This window comes from Bombyx mori, chromosome 19, assembly GCF_030269925.1.
Source record: "Bombyx mori chromosome 19, ASM3026992v2".
NCBI classification, from domain to species: Eukaryota; Metazoa; Arthropoda; class Insecta; order Lepidoptera; family Bombycidae; genus Bombyx; species Bombyx mori.
Window position 1 is genome coordinate 3975469 of NC_085125.1, and position 24760 is coordinate 4000228.

A 24760-nucleotide genomic window follows, 5' to 3' on the forward strand; every position below is an offset into this window, starting at 1 on the left:
AAAAGTCTCCGAAAAAAAGTCCGATTAAAAGACTTTTATATATTATTTACGTTTGTTCTGAATTCGATTTCATCTATGTACACTTTATCACTTGGTATTCCCCAAACTAAGCTAAAATAACATTATTCCTTCCTTCAATCGGCAAACAAAATATAGGTATATTAACAATATTCATATTCTCTATTCATGCTACGTTCGTGAGCAGACAATTTTATGTATAATTAACACGTCAAATAAATAAAAGAACTTTACTTAGTACATGGGAGATAGTGTCTTTAAAGAGGTAAACACAATATCCCTAGTATCTTTCCTCCAGTGATTCTTGTCCCCCTGATGGCTGTCTAGAAGATATCGCTTTTGGTGTTGAAACCGCTGGTTTTAATTATTCTGTCTAATGCATTGGTATCTCCACAAACCATAGTCAATCAATTAATATTGTGACGACGCTTCGAATTTTCGAGAATGGAGACAGGAATTTTTTCAATGCCTGGATGTGTGGAAGAACTCAAGACATACTCAATATTTGCCGGAGCTCATTGCAATCAAACATGGTAGTCGCCGTTAGCTGCTATCCGTATTTGAAATTCAAAATCGAAATCTCAGTTTTATTTTTTGGGGCCTACATGGCAATCAAAGCAAATATTATGTAGATTTCTATTACTAAGCGCTTGGGTTGCCTAACTTTGCTTTCCGTTATTCTAATGTACATATGTTTTAGCCTTATAAATAGATTAGAAATAGATTCACTCTCAGTACATTTGGATTCGCCTTTCCATTATTATTTTTCCTACCTAAACTGAGAGCCTTGAGAGGCTATTTCAGCGTAGCCTTAACTAGTAGGTGAGCTCACGGGGCTCAAACCTGACGACGTTGCTAACACGAACCCTAGCAAGAGCCGTGCTTCGCAGAATCTACCACCGGATCGGAAACGCGACCCACTAAGAAGATCCGGCGAGAAACTCAGTGGGCTATGTCTGTGGGTTAATTTACTCGCCGAGCCCTTCGTCGCAAGCGACGGGTTCGACGAGAACGATAACCGGTGCTTGAGGTACCTAAAAGCATCGTTAGTGGATCGGGAGGATCCGAGATGACGTGTTTGGGGCGACGTCGACTGCATTCCATTCTGTCCGCAGGATCGGGAGGTCTTTCCCAATTTATACTAAATATCCAGGTGCCTTAGTAACAGAAATCGACGTAATTACTTCAGTGCGCCGCGTAGGACACCGGTGACCTACGTGGCAGTCAAAGGGCTAAACGCAAAATCATAACTTGTCCGCGATTGAAAATGACTTGTGCATACCTTGCTTGTTTCTTTATTGGACCACACCATCCGCAGACAGAGCTGATAACCGATTCACCTCTGACCGTTCGCGCCCGCGTTGCAGGGCTATATTTATTTTATTGTTAGCTCATTATTTACCGCGTCAACTATTACGCTGTGATATATTGGATATAATTTGTCTCACACTCGATACTAAATATATTACATGAAATTATAATACCATTATACCATAGATTTTTTTCTTCCACTTTCGATTAAATACGTGAAGCAAAAACTTTGTACCCCTTTTTACTAAAATTGCGCGGACGGAGGAGTATGAAATTTCCCACACTTATAGAGAGTACAGAGAAGGAGTGACGAATGTTAATTTTTTTTTTTTTATTTTGTGTTAAAAATACATTAAATCAATAAATAAAAACATTACACACACTATAATGTATTTGACACACACACGCATACCTACTATTTGCTTATTGTCAAACTTTTCTTATTGCTTATAGTCTGTGCTCAAATTGAGAATAAATTAAATATTGTTTGTTTTTCTTTTTTTTAAATGTATTCTTGGCGTAATCTGTAATTATAGAAGAGTCTTTGATGATAGAATCATAATAGTATACAAACTGATAATCTCAATTAATTATAGTCGAATTTCGACTACCAGGAGATCACTAGTATAATTAAAATTACTATTACGGTAAACCGTAATAGTAATTTTACCCGTCGCTTGCGACGAAGGGCTCCACGAGTGAATTAACCCATAGACACAGCCCACTGAGTTTCTCGCCGGATCATCTCAGTGGGTCGCGTTCCCGATCCGGTGGTAGATTCTGCGAGGCACTGCTCTTGCTAGGGCCAGTGTTAGCAACACTTTCGGTTTGAGCCCCGTGAGCTCATGTTAGGGTGAAGCTGAAATAGTCTCTCAAGGTTATCAGCATAGGTAGGATTTTTTTTATTACTTATTTAATTTCTCATACGCGATTGACCATTGAAATAAGGTTATTTTTTAAACGTACTCAGATATGTTCAATGACGTTTATTTTCTTATATGTACATACCGATTCGCTTAATGACGTTTGACGAACGTAGTGTTCCGATTTTCCTTATTACTCATAAATTGTTCACATAAAGGTATCTGACGTGAATAACTTCGACCCACTTAGCGTAGAACTTTGAATTGTTATAACAGTTTTGCGTTAATATTTAACGCGGTGTTAAAACTTTTTTAAAGGAATACATTAAAAAAAAATTAGTTTTATTGGAACTGGTGTAGTAGTGATTCGTAAAAATGGTGGCAAATTCAGCAGTACGCACTAGTTTAGAAGGGATAAAGAGGATTGCGTCTTTCAGTCGCAGTTTCAAGATTGGTGCAAACGTAAGTATTAAGTACCTACTTATTTACATTGATACTCTTAGTAATACGTATTATCTGTTAGAGCGAAAGCAAAAAAATCGATGCATTTAAATCTCGAACTTTTATTGGAGAGGATAAAGATCGGATTTGCTTTTTGCAAAAAAGATTTTAGGTGGATTAATAATATTATGATTTTTTATTTATTTATTTAATATATTTTGTACAGCTGTATAGCTGTTAGAAAAAACCACGACAATAAGGATACAGAGTAGAGGGCACTACTTATTTCATGTTGAAATCTCTTCCAGTAGGCCCGCCAAAGGAAAGAAGAATTAGGAACACAAACTTAGTGCATACAGTAAACATTACATATAATAATATATACATATTACAAGATACAAAACAATATATACACATACAAATAGACACACACACACACATACTTACTTTATATTATAATACATTATACAAATATATTATATACTTTTTATTTTATTTTTCTCAGCGTCTCAACTTTTAAACTATATTTTTTAAGTTAATTTAAAAGAAATCTTATCATATAAATATATTTTGTCCATTAAAATCGAGTTTCAAAGCTTAATTTGTATGGTTTAAATCATGGATATTCTGTATTAAGCATTTGATGTAAAAAAATGTTTTTACATTCAGATCTTGTAACTTCATAACTCGACTCTGGGATTAGTTGTACGTATTTTTTTAAATCCAAATGATTTTCACTTTATCGCCAATTTTATATTCTCGAATTCCGAAAGTAATTACTCATAGCAAGCACTTCCTGCAGAAGAACCCAAAACGAATTTATCCTCGAAAAATAATCAGTTCCTGAACTTAGTCATTTTGTAATCGCAATATAGAATAAACAAAATATTTTCGCAGACTTTACAATTTTTGTATCCGATAGTGATAAGAGGACTTTATCGATAGATTATTTCGTAAATCGATTATAATAACGTCTAGTTGCCATTCAACGTTGCGTCTGATCGTGTGTTTCCATGATTTTGTGCGCAGATGAGGGAAGAAACCGAAATGCAGCACCTGACTACGTACGGAACTGTCCAGGTGATATTATTAAATTCACATTCACGCCTTAAGCTCAATGAAGCGCTTGCTACACTTAGATTTTAAAAAAAAACTAGTGCTTATAAAAAAATTCTACAGTAAACACTTTCGTCTTAGTTTAAAAAAAAAAACAAATTTTATTTTTTTGACACTTCATTGTAAAGGCGGGAAAAATCCCATTGTCATTTTGTAAATAAAAAATTAAATTTAAATATGTATTGAATGGTTCAGCCTTTCCCTGTTTATATTTGCATTAAGATTAATAAATATTAAATAACTTCACATATTGAGAGCATAGCTATCTGACTTACAACTAACTGGCGAAATAGAAACGTTTTTTGTAATTTTATTAATTCATTAAATATTTTAAATGTTATTGATATAAATTATTTACGTTTTTCAAGTGCCGTCTCGCGATTATATGTACACGCTTAAACATAACATATCGAGGATCGAAACACTATTTGGTTTAAACAGCATTTCAATTCTTACGCGACATTTATCTTTGTAATTAATTAAAGATCCGTTTCATTTGGTACTAATAACTATTCAATGGTTTAAATTAATCTTCAATTAAGCTTACCCCATTGCAATAGCAGAAGAAGTTTTTTGTTTTACCTATTGATATTTTTTCCAAATATTAAATTTTAAATGGGTCCTCTGTGAAGTTACAAAAATGTGGCTTAAACCAAATAGCTTTGTTTTCTACCTATTCTAGTAACCTCGATGGGTTATTCTAGATTCACCGAACTAGTAGGTGAGCTCACGGGGCTCAAATCGGGAGTGTTGCTAACACGAACCCTAGCGAGAGCCATGCTTCGCAGAATCTACCACCGGATCGGAAACGCGACCCACGGAGAAGATCCGGCGAGAAACTCAGTCGGCTGTGTCTGTGGGTTAATTTACTCGTCGAGCCCTTCGTCGCAAGCGACGGGTTCGACGAGAACGGTGACCGGTGCTTGAAGTACCTAAAAGCACCGTTAGTGGATCGGGAGGATCCGAAATGACGTGTCGAAACTACTTCTATACGAAGAATAAATACCACAGATAATATTTTAGAAACTACATGGAAACTACGCTATGCATTTGACAAGAAAATTTTCAAATTCAAAATCTTTGAAAACTCTTCACAGTGAAACATTTTATATTGTTACGTGTTCGAAGTCGGGTGCTCTTGATAAGCTGAAGGGCAACGGTCCTGTCTCGTTATATAAAGGGAGTCACGCAAAGGTCACGAGCAGACAAGGTCAGGATGACCTTCGTTCTCGCGGGCTCTCAGGGGTGGCTGCACCCGTAAAAACAACTGTAACCTTAAGAACATTAAATTTGTTTTTCAATTGCTTAAAATAACTTTTACGATTTAATTTCGCCTGTTTTATTGTGATTATATGTATTACTTCCGACGTTTAAAATAGTTAGTTGCGATTATTTTTTTAATTGTGGACGAGCCACCTGGTGTTAAGTGGTTACCGCAGCCCATAGACCCCTACGACGTAAGTGCCGCCATCCACCTCGAGACATGAGTTCTTCGGTCTCATTTTTTACAGTACAACGGCTGCCCCGCCTTTTTAATCGAAACGCATTAAAGCGTTCTTTTAATTATTTCTAGGACTTGCGAATGAAAATATACTTATTGATTTTTTTATTTAAACTCTAGTTTTAGTGCCTTTGATTAGCTACTATATCATTAAGTGTAACGTATAAAATAAGTATACTTATAGTTGGAGAGTTTGTATGTTTATTCGATTTTGTGCGCCCGTCACCTATACGTTTGAGTTGAAACTTCGCACAGATGTCATTGGCCCGAATGCATCAGCAAAAGAATTGGCGGGAGAATCGTTTTCAAAAATTGTTATATATTTCTTTTACGCATTCGGTAAAGCTACAGCGGAGCGCAACTAATTAAAAAAAAAGGCTTAAATCCGATGACTTAGGATAGAATTACACACACTTTCTTCTGTTACATAATTTCATTTAATAAATATATGATTAAATTATAAATAAGATTGACGTAATAACGACTTCTATGCGAACTATTTTTCAGTCTTATCATAAACTAGCTGACCCGGCAGACTTCATAGTGCCTCAATCGACAAATAAAAGACCTAAACTTTTGTATAAAATAAATTTAAAACAAACAAATGAATCCGTCCGACGGGGGACACATCAAAGGGAAAACAAAATTGTTATTTTTATTTAATTCAGAGCATTTTCATATTTATCTACCTTATAAACTTTCTCTGGACTTCCACAAATAATTCAAGACCAGAATTAGCCAAATCGATCCAGCCGTTCTCGAGTTTTAGCGAGACTAACGAACAGCAATTCATTTTTATATACACATGTATAAAGAAGATTAGCTGAAGAAACATATCAAACATATAATTGACGGATTCCAATGTTTCCAAATATTATATCAGATAATAACAGACAAATAAACAAATGCGTAACATTGTGATTCAGAAAATTCAAATTTAATGCCGATACGCGTAGTACCTAGTACAAAACTCACCATAATTATTATCAAGCCGTTATAGTGATAGGGCGTCTTGTGAGCTCGCACGGGTACGTACTAATATCCTGCCCATTTCTGCCGCAAAGCAGTAATGCATTTCGGATCGTATTAGTGATTACGCTTTTCAATATGTTTTTTTTTATTGCTTAGATGGGTGGACGAGCTCACAGCCCACCTGGTGTTAAGTGGCTACTGGAGCTCATAGACATCCACAACGCAAATACGCCACCCACCCTGAGATATAAGTTCTAAGGTCTCAGTATAGTCACAACGGCTGCCCCACCCTTAAACCGAAACGCATTACTGCTTCACGGCAGAAATAGGCAGGGCGGTGGTACCTACCCGTGCGGACTCCCAAGAGGTCCTACCACCAGTGTTTACGCAAATTATAATTTTGCGGGTTTTATTTTTATTACACGATGTTATTCCTTCACCGTGGAAGTCAATCGTGAACATTTATTAAATACGTATTTCATTGGAAAAATTGGTACCCGCCTGCGGGATTCGAACACCGGTGCATCGCTGCATACGAATGCACCAGACGTCTCTTATCCTTTAGACCACGACGACTTCATGCATTGCAATGCATTTCTGCCGCAAAGCAGTAATGCATTTCAGATCGAATTAGTGATTACGCATTTTAATGTGTCAAGGTGGGTAACTATTACATACCAGACGGGTCGTGAACTCATCCACCCATTCAAGCAAAATCAATTAACAAAAATCTACAGGAATTGTGTGAAGCCTGGCGAAGTAGCGTTATACTAGACTAATAGATTAGTCTTAAAATATGATCTAGGTAATAAGCCCATGCACTATTATTATCGGTACGTATCGATATTCACGATATTCTGTATGATCTACGATAAATATCACTTTATAATTCCTACATAATATTTTATACCAACCCTAATCTGAAGACTTGGATTATTTATCCGGCTTACAGAAAGTTTTATAACGACTTTTCCGTTCTCTTCGCTTTAGAAATAATATTTTTGTAATGGACGTAATAATGTCGTGTCGTCGTTTGATCGAATCTAAGAAATTGCTTTTCAAATGTACATATTGGATAACAAATTTGAATAACTTTATATTATTTAGTTTGCATGTATTGTTGCATTATGAGTTCAGGTTGACAGAAGAACTAGTGCCTTAATGCAGATAATAATTTTGTATATAATTAACACGTTGAATGCCAGCCTAGACACTATGCTTAGCCCATCGGGTCGCGACAGGTTGACATTTTTATTTTATTTTATTGCTTAGATGTGTGGACGAGCTCACAGCCCACCTGGTGTTAAGTGGTTACTGGAGCCCATAGACATCTACAACGTAAATGCGCCACACACCTTGATATATAAGTTCTAATGTCTCAGTATAGTCACAACGGCTGCCCCACCCTTCAAACCGAAACGCATTACTGCTTCACGGCAGAAATAAGCGGGGAGGTGGTACCTATCCGTGCGGACTCACAAGAGGTCCTACCATTAGTAAACAAGAGGTCCTACCACCAGTAACAACCACCAGTGTTTGAGAGTTCCTTCATTGAAACCCTTGTGGAGCGTTTATTTATTTCCATTTATTGAAACGTCAAGCTAATTGGTGTTGAAAATAGGTAATTCCCCCTATGATTGGCGGCGCAAAAGTTTTAGTATTTTTTTTTTATAGTTTTCTTATTTTCAACTTATACCGCGTATCGTTACAACTATTATGAAATAAATCCTATTTTTATTAATACGTTAGTACTTTATTCACTGGTTCTGTAGCTTGCGGGTTAGTTCGGTTTAAATATCTTAGAATCTTTTAAATGGGCTAGAAAATTGAAAGAATGTGACATTATATACATTGTCCGGTATATAAGATAGGATCTGACAACAGTCTTATTTGTAATTTGAAGCCTGAGATTGTCAAGTTAGGAAACGAAATAGAAGAAAGTTAACTCTAAACATAATTAGTTGCTCGATATTATGTGCTTATCCTACAACATTTTGTTTCAGACAAGAGATATAGAGTCTCACACAACAAAGTCGAGAGCGTGCAGAACAAGATTCAACTTACGTTGGCTATTGGGTGTCGATCTGCCGCTGCTGTTGATAGGTAAGTTGAATTCGATATTGTTTTGTTTTTTTCGGTACAAATCCATAATTCGACGCTTGAAAGGCAAACGTGACTAAGCGACAATGCGTGAACTTTACAGTAGACTAATTTAAAGTTGAAATACCTGAAAAAAAATTCTATTTTAACGAATCTAGCTGTTGGATTGAAATGATTTTAATAGACCTAGAATTATTATTTTTTTGCGGGTCGAATATGTTTATTGCCTATCATTTATGTATAAAATAGTTATTGTCGCTTAGTCACGTTTGCCTTTCAAGCGTCGAATATCTATTTCAGCTTAATCTTAAATCGTTTTTTATTGTCATTAAATTATTTCCGACGTTTTCAATACTTTATAGTTTTCGTTGAGAATTAATTTGAATTGTTTTGACTATTCGTGAAAACCATGGAACATACTTTATTATGATTATTAAACGATCCCAAGAACTGTTTATTTAAAATTAGCTTTCCGCATTTTGTTCAAAACATTTAGATATCTGAGCTAATGACGCAAATCATAAATTATGAGGGTTTGGTTCTTATTAACACAATTTTGTTCCTTCATAGTGCAAATTATTCGTCAGCTAATAATAAGTACGTATTTCATTAGAAAAATGGGTACCTTTTTTTTAACGCTGAGGAATCCATTTACGGATACTCGGTCGAGGGGGGTAACGGACCGGGTTATGTCGGAATCCGGCGCCTCCTGAGAGGAAGAAGGGGAGAAGAGAAGGACCGAGGTCCTCCACCTCCCCCAATTTCTCACAGGAGATTACGCCTTGAAAACGGCGCGCTAGGCACTTGCCCCGCAGAACCGGCTATCGACTAAGCCCCATCGAGCTCCACCACACCGACTACAAGAAACTTACGGTACCGCAGTGCGCGCCGAAAAGAAAAATGTTTACCTGTCCGCGAATTTGAACACAGACGCAGAGGCATCGCTCGATACGAGTGCACCGGGCGCCTTATCTTTTACGCCACGACGATTTACAGAGTCACTTAGAAATAGAATAACCAATTTACATAAACAAATTTATTCACGGCTGCACATTCTAGAGCATCGCACCCTTCGTTACGAGTTTGTTGGCTCTGTCTGAAATGCTTAGTCTAATAACAGCAAGCAAGTATATAAATTTAAACATGTACATATTTATTTCATAATCTTTTAAATTTTCGATAAATGCTCGTATAGTATATAGGTAATCGGTTCTGTTGAAATTCACGAAAATACACATTACAAACTTAAAATTATCCGTAGCATTCTCTTTTTTTTTCTTTTTCAAACCAGACTCTGTGTTAAAATAATTTATTTTAATTCGATTCTATGTTATTAATATATTATGCAGACTGCAAAAAAAAGAACACCGGTAGGCAGCAGCTTGGCTCTGCCCCTGGCATTGCTGACGTCCATGAGCGACGGTGACCACTTACCATCAGGTGGGCCGTATGCTCGTCTGCCTACAAAGGCAATAAAAAAAATTAAAAAAAAGCGGTAAGTTTGTTGTCGTTTCAAATAAGACTATTGTTACAACGTTAACAGGAAACAATATTAAATTATTTAGCTGAGCATAAATAAATGTCCTTCTGGTAAGTTTTATATTTCGCACGCAACGCTAAGATATAAAACGCGTCTCGCGTTCCGTTGAGAAAACCAAGATTTCCAAGATTTGAAAAAAAAAAATTTTCACTAAGCTTAGATTAGTGCTCATCTTGCTTCATCATCTGCTTAGATGAGACTCACTGTCTATCTGGTACAAAGGGGTTATTTCCAGAAATACCAAGATAAATCCAAACAGGAACACATAGCCGCATCAGTTCAGTTTCGTTGTATTGTTAATAGATGATTTTTATAACCGGATTTTTTGTTGTTTCTTCGAATAGACGACCCGTCACGGGATATCTTATCGTCCAATCTAGAATAAATTCTACATTTATGTAAATCAAAAGCTATTTTTACCGTATACATACGTACAAATTATAGTTAACATATTACCATTTCAGGAAAAATCAATCACGAATTCACTCTTACGTAAAATAAGTTTCACAATATTAAAAACAATGGTTGGATTTCACGTGTGTCCAAAAATAGATCTGTATTGGTTCCATTATTCGTATAAACTTGCTCTGCGGTTTCGGTCGGGTTATATTTGTAAGAGGAATGAAATATATTACATTTTTCCGCGACAAATATCGCTTGTCGATTAGCAGATTCTTTGGTACGTGTCCTATAGATTCATCCCGATTGTAAACTATGTTTGTACGGAATTTCATATACAAACACAGATACTGCGTTTTTAAAAACAAAAATTCACATTCATAAAATAAACTTACACGGGCAACTCAATGGCTAACTCACTAACATTAGAGTCTAATTATTAAACCGTTTCTTTCGTGGCGTAAATATTATATGTAGTAACAAGCACTTCTCCTTTTTCTTCTTGCTTCGGCTTCCTCAATACTGAGGATCGTGACCACCTCTTCGCAACAAGAGCATATTCTGGATCATTCCACGCTATTTGCCTTTATCTGTCGCCGAGTGCAGAGCATCGTGAACTGTGGTGTCGAGGGTAGTGCAGATCTGGTCAGTCCAACGTATCAGGCCTCTACCTCGTGGTCTTCTTCCGTCCACTATGAGGCTCAATTATCCTTCAAATATTATTTAGATCAACCCATTTATTTAGATAACACAAAACGAAGTTATTCCACTGAAGCCGCTGCGGGACAATGATACTAAAGCTACGCATCGAGTCTTATCGTTTTTAAAAATAAATGTATTTAAAAATAAAGAATGAAATGAGATACAATCATGAAATTTCTTATCGAAACCATCCACAACGGACTGCATACGATTTTAAACTTTGTTGACGTCAGATTAGCGTTGAATTCCAAATAAAAATAAAAATACATTAATTTTTGACCCTCTGAAAGGGAATCTTTAACGATTCCCCGTACAACTAACCCACGAACATATTTTAATATAATTTACGGCGTGTCCATAGAAGTGCTTTCCAAAGGCCACGTAGGTAAATTTTATTGTACAATTGATTAATTATTTAACTGTTATCATTAATCATCGGTGATTTATGGTTTGGAAATTAAAAAACTTAAGTCTGAGCATTGATTAATCAAGAATTTAAGCGGTTACACTTTTTTCGCTTAATCTTTTGGCGGTAAATTAATAAGTACCACAGATAATATAATTACTTAATACATTCTAATGCAGTTGTCTAAATGAGGATTTATAGGTTAGTAACCTTTTCCAATATCGTGACTAGATAGCGTTACCGTAATGAAGATATTGTCAGTCGGTTTTCCATTAGCTATCGTTCAGGTAACAAGCTCACGGCCCACCTGATGTTTAGTAGTTGCGGGAACCAATGTACTTCCAACTCTGAATGCCATGACCTAGAAAATAAGATAGACGTCTTAATTGTATTGCACGGCGGCTATCCCAACCCTTTAAGTGGCAAGACTGCTTCGCGGTAGAAAAAGATAGAACTTGCCTACTTACCCGCATTGCGCAAATTTTATCCCAATTTTGTTTAAGGTCGATTAAAAATAGGCTATAAATTTTACACACACACACACACACACACTAAGATCATTACTCTTAACCTTTAAAAGCGTCATTAAAGTACCAAAATAACCTCATCTTCACCCTTCTAGATCATTACGCGGACACAAAAAAAAAAAGAAAACTCAAAATAATCTAAAATACGCATCGAATGTTACACACGTGAAGCTCGACATATGGCCGAGTGCACGCGATCGCTATCAAAGCGCTTTAAGATATTTTTTAAAATTTTACTACAGAAATCGGAGACGCGAGTAAAAAGTAAGACTAATCATTAATACATTTTGTTACGAACAGAAACTTTGAAACAAAAACATAGACAATGATATCTCACTACTATTACTTAAAAAAAACCCACAAAATTATAATTTGCGTAATTACTGGTGGGAGGACCTCTGTGAGTCCGCACGGGTAGGTACCACCACCCCGCCTATTTCTGCCGTGAAGCAGTAATGCGTTTCGGTTTGAAGGGTGGGGCAGCCGTTGTAACTATACTTGAGACCTGAGAACTTATATCTCAAGGTGGGTGGCGCACTTACGTGTAGATGTCTATAGGCTCCAGTAACCACTTAGCACTAGGTGGGCTGTGAGCTCGTCCACACATCTAAGCAATAAAAAAAGGGTGCCTGTACTTATGTACGCGCGTAAAAAGTTATACTTTATTTTTATTCAATTTATTTCTTTTTTTTTTCAATTTTAATCAATTTGAAAAAAATCGATTAAACAACATCCTCAAACACGCATATTGGACATCCCTTTTCTTGACATCGTATAAATTCGGTAATTCTCGGTACGGTTCGGAAAGTTCACCTGCGGCTATACTCAGACTCGCCAAGTTACGTCGGTCGTATTGTAATGAGCGATTTAGTGGGCAACTTCATTCTGCTAATTTTGTGTCACGGTGCGCATGCATCGTAAAATTTCACTCTCATCAATTTTTCATAACGCGCCTAAAGAAGTATAACTTCAGTAACTTCAAAAAGGCAGTAGGTACGAGTCAGTACAGCTGCGAATTAATAACTTCGGTTTGAAATGGCGATCAGCCGTTCTACCTGTGCGATCGAGAATGTTTCAAAGGGCAATCAGTGATTGCGTGATTATGTGACTTATGTGATTGAGAATATAGTCTGGAATCTCGTGACGAGCAACAACAACCTTATATAGTCGACGGGCTTTGCTAGCTTAACATCAAGGTTGAGTACTTGTATGCCCTTAAGCCCTATATGTTTTATAACCCCGTTGTATTTGTGGTAAATTACCCAGAATATTTTTGTATGTTTATTGTCTTTATAGACAGACGATCATACGGCCTACTTAATGGTAAGTGGTTACCGTCGCCCATGGACGTCAGCAATGCCAGGAACAGAGCCAAGCCGCTGCCTACCATCACTAATATATCACGCGGGTGTTTCTTAAAGATATTTAGCAATCTGTGTTTTTTATCAGTTATTGTTCAATGACCTGAGGTATATATTATGAAAACCTTAACTCATTTAATAGAATCATATTTTAAATGAACCGCTCAGCTCTACCCGATACTTAACAACTACTAATGACAAATCGATTTCACGCCCGCATCGAACGCTACGATTTAATCGATTCTCGTAAATTACTCACCGTAGAATCCGTAATTATATAGCTTTGTAATTGCTCAACGGAAATAGTTATATAAAGTTTATAAAAGAAGCTCCAATTTCGAATAATCTATGACGAAATTTAGTTTTAATTAAAAAAATCGATTAAACAATTTCACAATTGTATCGATTAATATATTGATGCTTATTTATTTGAGTTTGTAATGAAAAATCTCATAGAAAGAGTGTTCGATTTTTAATGATTTTTTGAATTGTTTTAATGAGTGACCTTTATTCGTTTTAGATCCTTCGCTTGTTGACTATAAAATATTAAGCTATCGAAGATCCCAGAGTATCAGCCCATGTTGCTTTCCCTGTTTTCATTTGCATAAATTTTATTTCATAACACTTGAAAGTCTGGTGACTGAATTAGGAAAACAAAACCTTACGTCGACAAAAACTGCATAATACTTTTTTATCTTCTTGTCCGTTACTTTATTCCCGTGGGCTTTTTTTTTTTTTGTTTTTCCTACCTATGCTGATAGCCTTGAGAGGCTATTTCAGCGTACCCTAGCTTGTGTAGGTGAGCTCGCGGGGCTCAAACCGGAGAATTGCTAACACCGCCCTAGCAAGAGCAGTGCTTCGCAGAATCTACCACCGGATCGGAAGCGCGACCCACTGAGAAGATCCGGCGAGAAACTCAGTGGGCTGTGTCTGTGGGTTAATTCGCTCGTCGAGCCCTTCGTCGCAAGCGACGGGTTCGGCGAGGACGGTGACCGGTGCTTGTATTGCCTAAAAGCACCGTTAATGGATCAGGAGGATCCGTGATGACGTGCTTTGGGCGACGTCGACGGTTTACCAAACGGTCTACAGGATCGGGTATGTAGTTTCCGGCGGCCACGACAAGAGGGTTCTCATGTCGTGCCGCCTTCTCAAAGTGGCGCAGCGATGCCGACTGTAGATACTTACTGACGGGGTCGAGCTCCAGGTCATCGTGGAGGTCCACGTTCCTCTGGAACCATGGTGCTCCGACGGCTATCCTGCAGAATCGGGATTGTATAACCTGAAGGGGTTTCAAGTTGGTGCGGGCCGCGTGAGCGAACACTACGCTTGCATACGTCATGACGGGGCGTATGCAAGTTTTGTAGAGGGTTACCTTATTACGGAGGGACAGTTTGCTTCGTCTACAAAGCATTGGGTAGAGTCGTCCTAGTATAAACGCGGCGCGATCGCGTACCGTTTTTACGTGGGGACGGAATGTCATCCCTCTGTCGAGGGTGACGCCTAGGTATTTGACCTTCGGGGCCCACGGTATGGGCTGGTCAAAGAGAGTGATGGGGCTAACGGCGGAGGTGTTTACGCGCCTATTGGGGAGTGGGGTGCTCGAAGTGGTATTCGGAGGGCGACCCCTTTTGAATAGCACCGCTGTGCTTTTCGTGGGGTTAATGTCTATTCGCCACTTCCGGAACCACTGTCCCATGGTGGTTACTGCGGTCTGGAGTCGCCGATGAAGCAACGACATCTTTCTACACGAGTAGTAGATAGCCGTGTCATCGGCGAAGAGCGCTAGATGGGTCTCCGGAGACCGGGGTATATCGTTGATATACAAACTAAATAGTAACGGGGAGAGTGCGGAGCCTTGCGGGACTCCGGCAGTCAGATGACGGGGACGAGAACGAGTTCCCTCTACTCGATATCGAAACGAACGGTTCGACAAGAAGTCTCGTATGATGAGCACGAGTCTGTCTGGCACTCCCATGTTGTACAGTTTGTAGATCAAACCGTTGTGCCAGACTTTGTCGAACGCCTTCGCTACATCGAAAAAGAGGGCGCCGGTCGGGATTTGTTTACGCCTATTTAGCCCTATTAAGATGTGCTCCGTGAGGCGGTGCACTTGTTGTACGCACGAGTGTTTGGCGCGGAATCCAAACTGCTCGTCTATTAGAATTTTATTCGCGGTAACGAAGTCCCAGAGGCGTTTCCGAAGGAGCCGTTCGTAAATTTTGCCTATCGCTGGGAGGAGACTAATCGGTCGGTAACTAGCGGTTTCATTATTCGGTTTGCCCGGCTTGTGTATACCGATAACGTCTGCTTCTTTCCATACCGCCGGAAAGATGCAGTGCGTCATAGCGGCATTTAAGATGGTAGCCAACATTGTTATCAGTTGGACTGGTAAGAGTTTTAACGCGCGGTTGCGGATGCCGTCGGAGCCGGGTGCCTTCTTAGGTTGAAGGTTGTCTATTACTTCTCTAACTTCGTCAGAGGTAATGGGGGGTAACGCGTCCGAGGGTGGCAGGGAAGCTCTGCGCTCGACCTCCCTGTCGACTGCCTCGGTCTGTTCGGGGTCCGCGTATTGAGTGCTGGTGGTGCACTGCTCTTGCAGTGCATCGGCCAGCAACTCTGCCTTGTCATCGTCATCGAAAGCCGGTGGTTGGCCTGAAGGGCGTACGAGAGGAGGCATAGTAGCGGTAGTTTCGGACTTGAGAGTCCTTGCTAGTCGCCAGTATGCTTGATGAGAGGGCGCGAGTCCTTCTAAGTAACTATCCCAATTCTCATTTCGGGCGTCGCTTAGGCGAGATTTTACATCCCGCTGTAGACGACGCATCCGAATCCGGTTTGAGTGCGTGGGAAGTTGATCGTAGGCCCGGATTGCCGCGTTTCTAACTCTTAGGAGGTTCCTAAGTTCGGGGGACAGTCTGATGCGGTGGAAGCTATCCTCCACATCGACTTCTTTTGAGGATCTTATGATCGCGGAAGAGATGTGATCCGTGATGATGTTTATGGATTCGACTGTGTCCTCGGGGGATGGAGTTGAATCCGGGCCGCAGGGGAGGATTGGTGGAGCGGCATCGGCTAAGCATTTGCCCAGCTTCTTCCAGTCCACCATGGTCCTCGTAGCTGTGACTGGGTTGTGGGGGCGACCGAGCTGCATAACGACAGGTCGGTGGTCTGAGTCGAGCTCTGACATTGCTTCGATGGAACGCAAGCGCAGAGTTACGTTCCTCAGCAGTGCCAGGTCTATAGTGCTCGGACGGAGCGCGATGTTATACGGATAACATGTTGGAGTTGGGGGACCGACTACTTCAAAGGTAAGGTCGTCTATAAACGCGTCGAGACGCCTACCGTTTATGTTTGAACTGTGGCAGTTCCACCTAGTGTGGTGGCAATTTAAATCGCCTGCCAGGATGACGGAGTCTCCCATGCCGAACAGTGACTCGATGTCACTGCTCAGAAGGGGCTTGTCCGGGGGGAGATAAACGGATGCGATGACGATCGGCTGGTGTCCCGTCAGCGAGATACGGCACACTGACGCCTCGATATGTGAGAGCGAGGGGGTATCGAGAGGGACAACGTGCAGGGCCCGCCTATAGTAAATGGCAGTCCCGCCTTTGGAGGCGGTGAGTCTGTCATTCCTAACCATGACGTAATTCGCGACTTTCGGGTCACGACGCGAGGGCTTCAGGCAGGTCTCCTGCACTAGCAGAATATCTACAAGTTTGTCGCGGAGGAATTCGTAAATTTGATCGCGTTGTCGCGCGAGTCCGTTAGCATTGTAGAATGCTAACGTAAGGGAATATGGTTTCTCTCTAGCGTTTTGCGCCATTGATTACCGGTGATTTTAGAAAGTACGGGCCACGGACTCGTAAACGTCCATGTATTCGAACGCGGCCGCGAGCCGTTGTTCGGGGTTTACCGCCCTTCGCATCGCGTCTGCGAACGATCGCAGACGGTCGAAGTTGACCGCCGTGACGAAGTCGCGCACGAGCGTGAAGTCGTTGACGGCTGAGGGTTGCGGGGGACGGTACGCGGGCGCGGGGGGAGGTGCGAGCAGGGGCTGCGGCGCGGGACGTGTCGCGAGCGGGGGCTGGGGTGCGGTTTGTGTTCCCGACCTCGTATACGGCAGCGGTTTATTCCACGCCGAGACGGTGGGAACCGCAGCCGGTACGAAGGCGGGTTTCGGTGCTGAAGGCACCGAAGTCTTTGGGCCGACGGTACGGGGGGCTGGGTGGGTCGGACGTTTCCGCGGAGCCCTAGGACATCCACGGTAATTCGCGGGGTGCCCTTGCTTAAGGCATAGGACACAGCTTGGAGGTTCGGTCGCGGTTTCCTTAACTCGCGAGCAATCTACCGTGGCGTGATCGCCGAGACACTTCACGCAGCGGGGGCGCGCGTGGCAATTCCGAGCCGAGTGGCCATATAGTTGGCATCTGTGGCACTGTCCGGGAGTGCCACGTCTATGGGGGGCTTCAATGGTAACCCCGGATAGGCCACATACTGTCGCGAGACATGCGATCTTTTTCTTGGCCTCCGGGGTTGGTTCTAGAGCGACTAGAACCATGTTATAAGGTTTTTTTGTCGCGTCCGTTGTGCATCCGGTGCACACTTACTATCGGGAGGGACTGAGCGGTCAGATCCTCCCTTACGTACTCTATGTCGAGTTCCTTCGGAACTCCGCGTATTACTACGCGGAGCTCGCGGTCCTCCTGAAGAGCATAGGTATGGAAACCTATGTTCTCCTTTCGGAGGTACGCGGATAGAGCCCTATGGTCGCCCGGCGTTGCGACCTTTATTTGAATCCCATGCGCGACGTTACGCGCATGGGTATAGTTTATTTTGTTTGCCTGAAGGGCCTGGGAGACGCGGTTCCATGCTGACTTCTCCTGGAGAATCAGCGGGGGCGGGGCGACGGTTTTTTGCGCGGGTGCGGGCTTGGGACGCGGCGGTGGGGTTGCGCGGCGGCCGGAGTCCGACTCCGGTGTCACGACTACCTGCGGACGGGAGGCAGTCGCTGACTTGGTTTGTTTTGTCGTGGAGCTCCGGGACTCCACGGCGCGAGTACGTTTTTTCCCGCGTTTAACCGTTTGGAACCCATCCGAGGTTCCGGGCTGCGGGCTCGTCGCGGACTCGAAGTCCATCTCCGATCCGGTATCGGAGTCTGAACCTGAGTTAATTATTACGGACGACGCGACGGATGAGATTGGCGAGAATGACGTCGCGGGTGCGTTAGGCGCTTCGTTGGCGCTAGGCGCTTCATGAGTCGCTACGTGCATACGTGCGCTCAAATTGGGTTTGGGGGCGGGGCATGACTGCGCGGCTCGAAATGACGCGGCGAGGGACGCGGGCGGGGCGGGACTCGCGCGGGCGGCCCTGTAGGCCGCGAATTCGGCCGTGAGGTTGGATAGCGCCGGGTACTTCTCGGCAAGTAACCCGAGAAACCCTAAGAGCTCTTCTTCCATTTTTTCGTTTTTGCCCGGGGGGGGCGTCCCCGGGACTTAAGGCACACTCGCCGAAAGGCGAGTCCCCTGAGTAGGAGTTCACCCCCTGAGCTTTACCAGCTCCAAGGGGGGGGAGTGCCTTTGCAGTGAAAACGGCAGTCGGCTAGGATTGGGGTGGAAGTTTGGGAAGGTGGGGCCCCACTGGGTTGTGAGAATGCCACAACAAGCGGTGATCTCAGCGGGGGGTTAGTCTCGAAAGAGACTGTTTTACTCGCCGAATAAATAAATAAATTTAATAAATGATATGAGTGGATGATAATGTGAAGTCGTTACGAATGCACAATCGACAAGTTCGAGTTGCTTTTACGACACAAGGTCGCGACGCCAGCGATAGTGCGTCAAGAATTCGCAACAATGCCGCGATCGATGCGACAACGACAATGCAGCGAAACTCAAGACACAAGATCGCGACGACAGCGACAGTTTCTCGCAAAAACACGTCCGGACTGTAAGGTGATGCAATCGGAACTAAAATGCCGTGGGCTTGGAATAATGTTGCAGTAAAGAAAACAAACAATACAATATCTTGCACATATGTTTTCAAAAGCATTAGGAAAATAAGCTTATTAAACCTTTACCATTAAACCATTAAGCCCGAATAGAAACTAGAAACTAAAAAACAATGTTAAATGTCGCGCGTCCCAAATTTTCCTCCAAAAATCCAATTCTGAAAATGTAAGTCGAGGAATTTGTTAATTTATCGAATTGACTAAAACATATTACGAGACGCTACACACAAGGTTTCCGTAAACACAATTAATCACTGTTTTACTTTCTTTTTAAACAAGTTAGATTTCAAACATTAAATTATTAGTTTCTTGTTTATAATACAGCGCCATCTGTTATCGAATAGCGAAACTACCTGTTTTATCAAGATCTTTTACGTTTTGCGAATTGCATTTATGAAAACAAATATATACTACGCAGTTAACAATGAAATAAATCACCAATCCTTTGTTTATAAATAAAACCACCGTCGACTGCAAGCTTGTTTCAACGTATTCATGTTATACTCTGCAATTCATTAATTACAAATGCAATCAATCACATTACTTTATTAGGCTTTTCTTATTTATTTATTTATGTACACACAAAAAAGAAGCCATAAGTAGTACAGAGTAATAGGAAAAATATGTTCAAAGGCACTGCTTATTTCTTTAAGAAATCTCTTCCAGCAGACCTGCGAGAGGATTTTATGAGAATAATAATTAAAAGTGATGAGTGTGTGTAGAACAGCTAAACTAACAAACTAAAGCTAAAATAACAGCGCTAACTACCACACCACCGAGACAGTTAGTTTTACATCGACCACTCGCAAAAATCGAAGGAACTACGAAAATTTGAATAAGTTAGAATTCAGTGATTCTCAACCACTGTTCCGCGGCACTTTTGTGTGCCGCAAAATTTTGCGAATATATAATAATGTTAATATTATTAAATTATATAATTTTAAAAGAAAAATATTTTAAGAATGAATATATATTTAAATCCACAAAAAAAAAAATTATAGTATATTTTAGTTTATTTCGTATATTAAAATTTATTGATAAACTATTTATGCAGTGTGTTGTAGTAAGTAAATAATTTTTATCTTTTTTTTTGTGTGCCGCCAAATTTTGAAATCGTTAAATATGTGCCGCAACAAAAAAAAGGTTGAGAATCACTGAGTTAGATGAACGAATCACATTTTTTACGCAGACGCTATTACATATTTCTTCAAGTTAGAGCCTCATGAGCTCGCCTTCTCGTTCTGCGAATCTAGTATAATCTATCGAGGTTACTAGGATTGGTAATAAAAAAAAAGACGCTATTATTACATCACACGAAATCACCGCGGGTAGTTAGATGACAACGCACATCCGCCGCGCGCTCGGCGGGCTGTGAGCCGACATTGACTTTGAACCCAATGGAAGGGGCTCGTGAATTGGCCCCCAAAGTAACACGTGTGTCGTAACACGAGTAACGTGCGTTGTTATATAAAAGTTAATCTAGATTGTATCCAGTACTCGCCCAGTTACGCTGACATAAGCCCATTTTTTACTGGTGGTAATACCTCTTGTGAGTCCGCACGGGTAGGTACCACCGCCCTGCTTATTTCTGCCGTGAAGCAGTAATGCGTTTCGGTTTGAAGGGTGGGGCAGCCGTTGTAACTATACTGAGACCTTAGAACTTATATCTCAAGGTGGGTGGCGCATTTACGTTGTAGATGTCTATGGGCTCCAGTAACCACTTAACACCAGGTGGGCTGTAAGCTCGTCCACCCATCTAAGCAAAAAAAAAAATAGTTCACCATCGAAGGTAGAAAAAAAAAGATCCATTATGACAACGATCGCAAATGACTGATCTTATGTTTGCGTGAATTTAGACATATTAAACTAAATTATAATAAGTTTGGTGTTTTTACTTTAGCTTCAGCAAGTTGCAATACCTAAAGTATGCTTATATATTGCAATTAAATGGAACATTAAAAACTGATAAACGTTAATAAATCTCCGTTTGTTACTCAAAACTTAAACACGATAGAGTAAATTTTGTTGGATTTCCAATCAAGCCACTACAGTTCTTCTTTTAAAATGTATGTATTACGTAAGTAGTTCTTAATCGGATATTGTTTTCCAGTTTTGACTATTAACCATTTGAACATTGAGACGAATTATGTATGTAGCAAACGTCAATTAATAGCAAATTAAAACTCGCATTACAAAACGTATCCTACAAAATATCTTATAGCTTTTTTTTTTTTTTTTTTTTTTTTTTTTTTTTTTTTTTTTTTTTTTTTTTTTTTTTTTTTTTTTTTTTTTTTTTTTTGGTCAGGAGGAAATCGCCGGACTTCCGCCCTCCCCTGGGGATGAAGGGCGGGGCATGTCGGAGTCGAACTGAGTAAAACCTCCTGTCGCTCAACAACCCGCGTCCGAACCTCGCATGAGACAGAACCCATGAAAAGGCAAAGAGGGGAAAGTGAAGCGTTTAGTGCGGAGCACATCTCTCCCATCACCCTCCCCCTCGGGACGCCGGACCGGTGGTCGTCGGCGCCACGACCACCAGCCCTCTCGGTCGGCAGGCTATCCGGAGCCCGCCTAGATGGCGCCGGTTAGAATGGGTTATCCTACGGAATACCCCGCTGGATCAAAACCAGCGTGGGTCGAGGATAGCCGGCCTTCCATCACCCGGATGCTCTTGCGTAAAACGCGTGCAGAGCAGCTTGCACGTCGTCTTCTTAGGCCCCCTTTGCCGGTCCCCAGACCGACGTGTAAAGGGGACCCGAAACACTTAGAGGGCCAGGGCTTGGGCGATATCCGCCTCCCTGGCCCCCGCTCGACGGCGGCGGGCTTGCGCGTCTCTCACGCGCCCCGCCGCCTCCTTCTGCGAGATGGTGCACTCGCAGAAGTCGAGCATCGCCTTCCACGACTCGTCGTCGCCGAGCATCGATGCCACAACACTCGGCAACGACAAGTCGTTTCCTATTCTTGCGACGAGGACACGGCGCCACCCCTCCCATGCGGGGCAGGCAACGAGCGTGTGCTCTGCCGTGTCCAAGTCGCAACCACAATGGTGGCACTCTGCCGTCGGCTCGGCTCTGATCCGGTGCAGGAACTCACCGAAGCAACCATGCCCAGTGAGCACCTGCGTGAGCCGGAAAGTGAGGCGTCCTCTGTCACGATTCGCCCAGTCCACAAGGACTGGGCGAATCGCCTCGACGGTCCTACGACCAGCCGAAGGATCGGCCAGCCGCCTGGACCATGATTCCAGCATCTTATAGCTTTAAACGAAGTCGTCGTGGCCTAAGCGATAAGACGTCCGGTGCATTCGTGTTGAGCGATGCACCGGTGTTCGAATCTCAGGCGGCTACCAATTTTTCTAATGAAATACGTACTCAACAAATGTTCACGATTGACTTCCACGGTTAAGGAATAACATCGTGTAATAAAAATCGAACCCGCAAAATTATAATTTGCGTAATCACTGGTGGTAGGACCTCTTGGGAGTCCGCACGGGTAGGTACCACCATCCTGCCTATTTCTGCCGTGAATCAGTAATGCGTTTCGGTTTGAAGGGTGGGGCAGCCGTTGTAACTATACTGAGACCCTTAGAACTTATATCTCAAGGTGTGTGGCGCATTTACGTTATAGATGTCTATGGGCTCCAGTAACCACTTAACACCAGGTGGGCTGTGAGCTCGTCCACACAACTAAGCAAAAAATAAAAAAAATAAAAAAAAGGGTGCGCGTAAGAAGTTTACTTTATTTTTATTAAGTTTTTTTTTTTTTTTTAAATATTAAATAATTAATAATAAATATTTAACGTTAATAATTTAATAATATTTAGTATGAATTATATTAAACAATAATTTTGTCATTTATTTTACTAAAAAATGAATGCTAATAACACTTTTTTTTACGAGTGCGAAAGTTCACCTGCGCCTATGTTCAGACTCGCCAAGTTACGTCGGTCGTATCGTGGGCAACTTCATTCTGTTAATTTTGTGTCACGGTGCGCGCGCATCGTAAAATTTCACTCTCATCAATTTTTTATAACGCGCCTAAAGAAGTATAACTTCAAAAAATTGTTTATGATTTATACTGAAAACAAATTTCATTGTCAAACAGTGCTTGCTCTCATCGGTTTGTTCGAGTTGGGCATCATACCGAACAGAAAAGCGGGTTTCTTCTGTAACGATGCTGCTATATCCTTCGACTACACAGGAGAGACGGTGACCAGCCTCATCCTTATGACAACTATATTCATAATACCTATCGGAGTTGTAAGTAGTTTACTAGCACTTTCTTCTAAATTCATGTGTAGTCTATAGTCTATGTTAGTATAGTCAGTGTATAGTCTATGTACTTATTCTTTTTTATTTTTTGGATACGGCACGGTTTGTGCATTAGCCCAACGTTAAGTAATAAGATTTTATAATTCGCCGTTATTATACAGTTTATGAATAATAAAAAACGAAGGAAACCCAAATTAAGCAACTGAGATAAAATTAAATGAGTTGAGATGATATGGGATGAAATATAACGGTAAAACGGTGGTTATTTACTGAGACTTTTTCAGTTGACTTTTTGGAGGATCCCGAGAAGCTACGTTCAGCGATTTTATTTCATTTTCCCACTTTAGTGCACTTTCACAGATTTTAAACAGTTACTAAACCACCGCTATTACACAGCCTGAAGAAACACTAAATAGACAAAATAAAACAATTCACACAACTTTGCTTTTCGCGTTCCCGCCAAAAAGTCTACTAGCACTCTGTGTATAATATTGATTCACTGTAGTTCTGCTTTTTGGCGGGAACGCGAGGAGTGAAGTTGTGTGATTTGTTTTATTTTGTCTATTTAGTGTTTCTTCGGGTTTATTATCTGTTTAATATCTATGAAAGTGCACAAATGTGGGAAAATGAAACAAAGCCGCTGGACGTAACTTCTCAAGATCATCCAAAAAGTTTAATAAATGACCACCATTTTACTGAGATTATATTTCATCCCATATCATCTCATTTCATATCATTTAATTTCATCCCAGTTAAATAATGTCTCAAATTAATCATCTTTATTTCATTTCACTCCATAATATCATATTTCATAAAAATATGAATATAAACTAAAATAAGACATGACTTAAAGGTCTCAGTTACCAGGTCATAAAATCCCTTAAAAAAAACTGTAGTTCTTTTTTTACTGGCAACTATAGGCAAAGGAATTCACAACCCTTCTAATGTTAAATGCTTATCAAGGACCTTAATGCATTTACGACTTTCTTACCTTTATTAAGGGACTGGTAAGAAAATATATACGTAGGCGGTTTCTGTCTGCACAGGTAGCCAGAAAAGGTCTTTTTTTTCGAATCTTTACGAACTAATTAATGTTTTTTGTCCAGTAAGACATTTGTTACCCAGAGATATAATCTGTCGTAGCGACAAAGGCCGCCAAAACTAAAAAAACAATATCCGAATTGTACTTTGATTCTTTAATTGAAAATCTTTATACATTTAATAGTGGTGTACACAC

General features: G+C 40.9%; 1 protein-coding gene across 3 annotated transcripts in view; it reads left to right on the forward strand.

The window, feature by feature from the left end:
• The window catches only part of LOC101736692 (phospholipid phosphatase 2), a 53814-nt gene that overhangs the window by 21239 nt on the left and 7815 nt on the right, over window positions 1-24760 (forward strand). Inside the window, exons 1-4 of one of the 3 annotated variants that reach the window (XM_062673926.1) lie at window positions 2397-2654; window positions 3663-3713; window positions 8226-8325; window positions 23357-23511. In XM_062673926.1, coding sequence (XP_062529910.1) covers window positions 2568-2654; window positions 3663-3713; window positions 8226-8325; window positions 23357-23511 — 393 coding nt within the window. In that variant the 5' untranslated portion in view covers window positions 2397-2567. Of the gene's footprint in view, window positions 1-2392; window positions 2655-3662; window positions 3714-8225; window positions 8326-23356; window positions 23512-24760 lie in introns of those variants that run through there. The other 2 variants (XM_038017750.2, XM_038017751.2) reach the window with 2 other exon arrangements.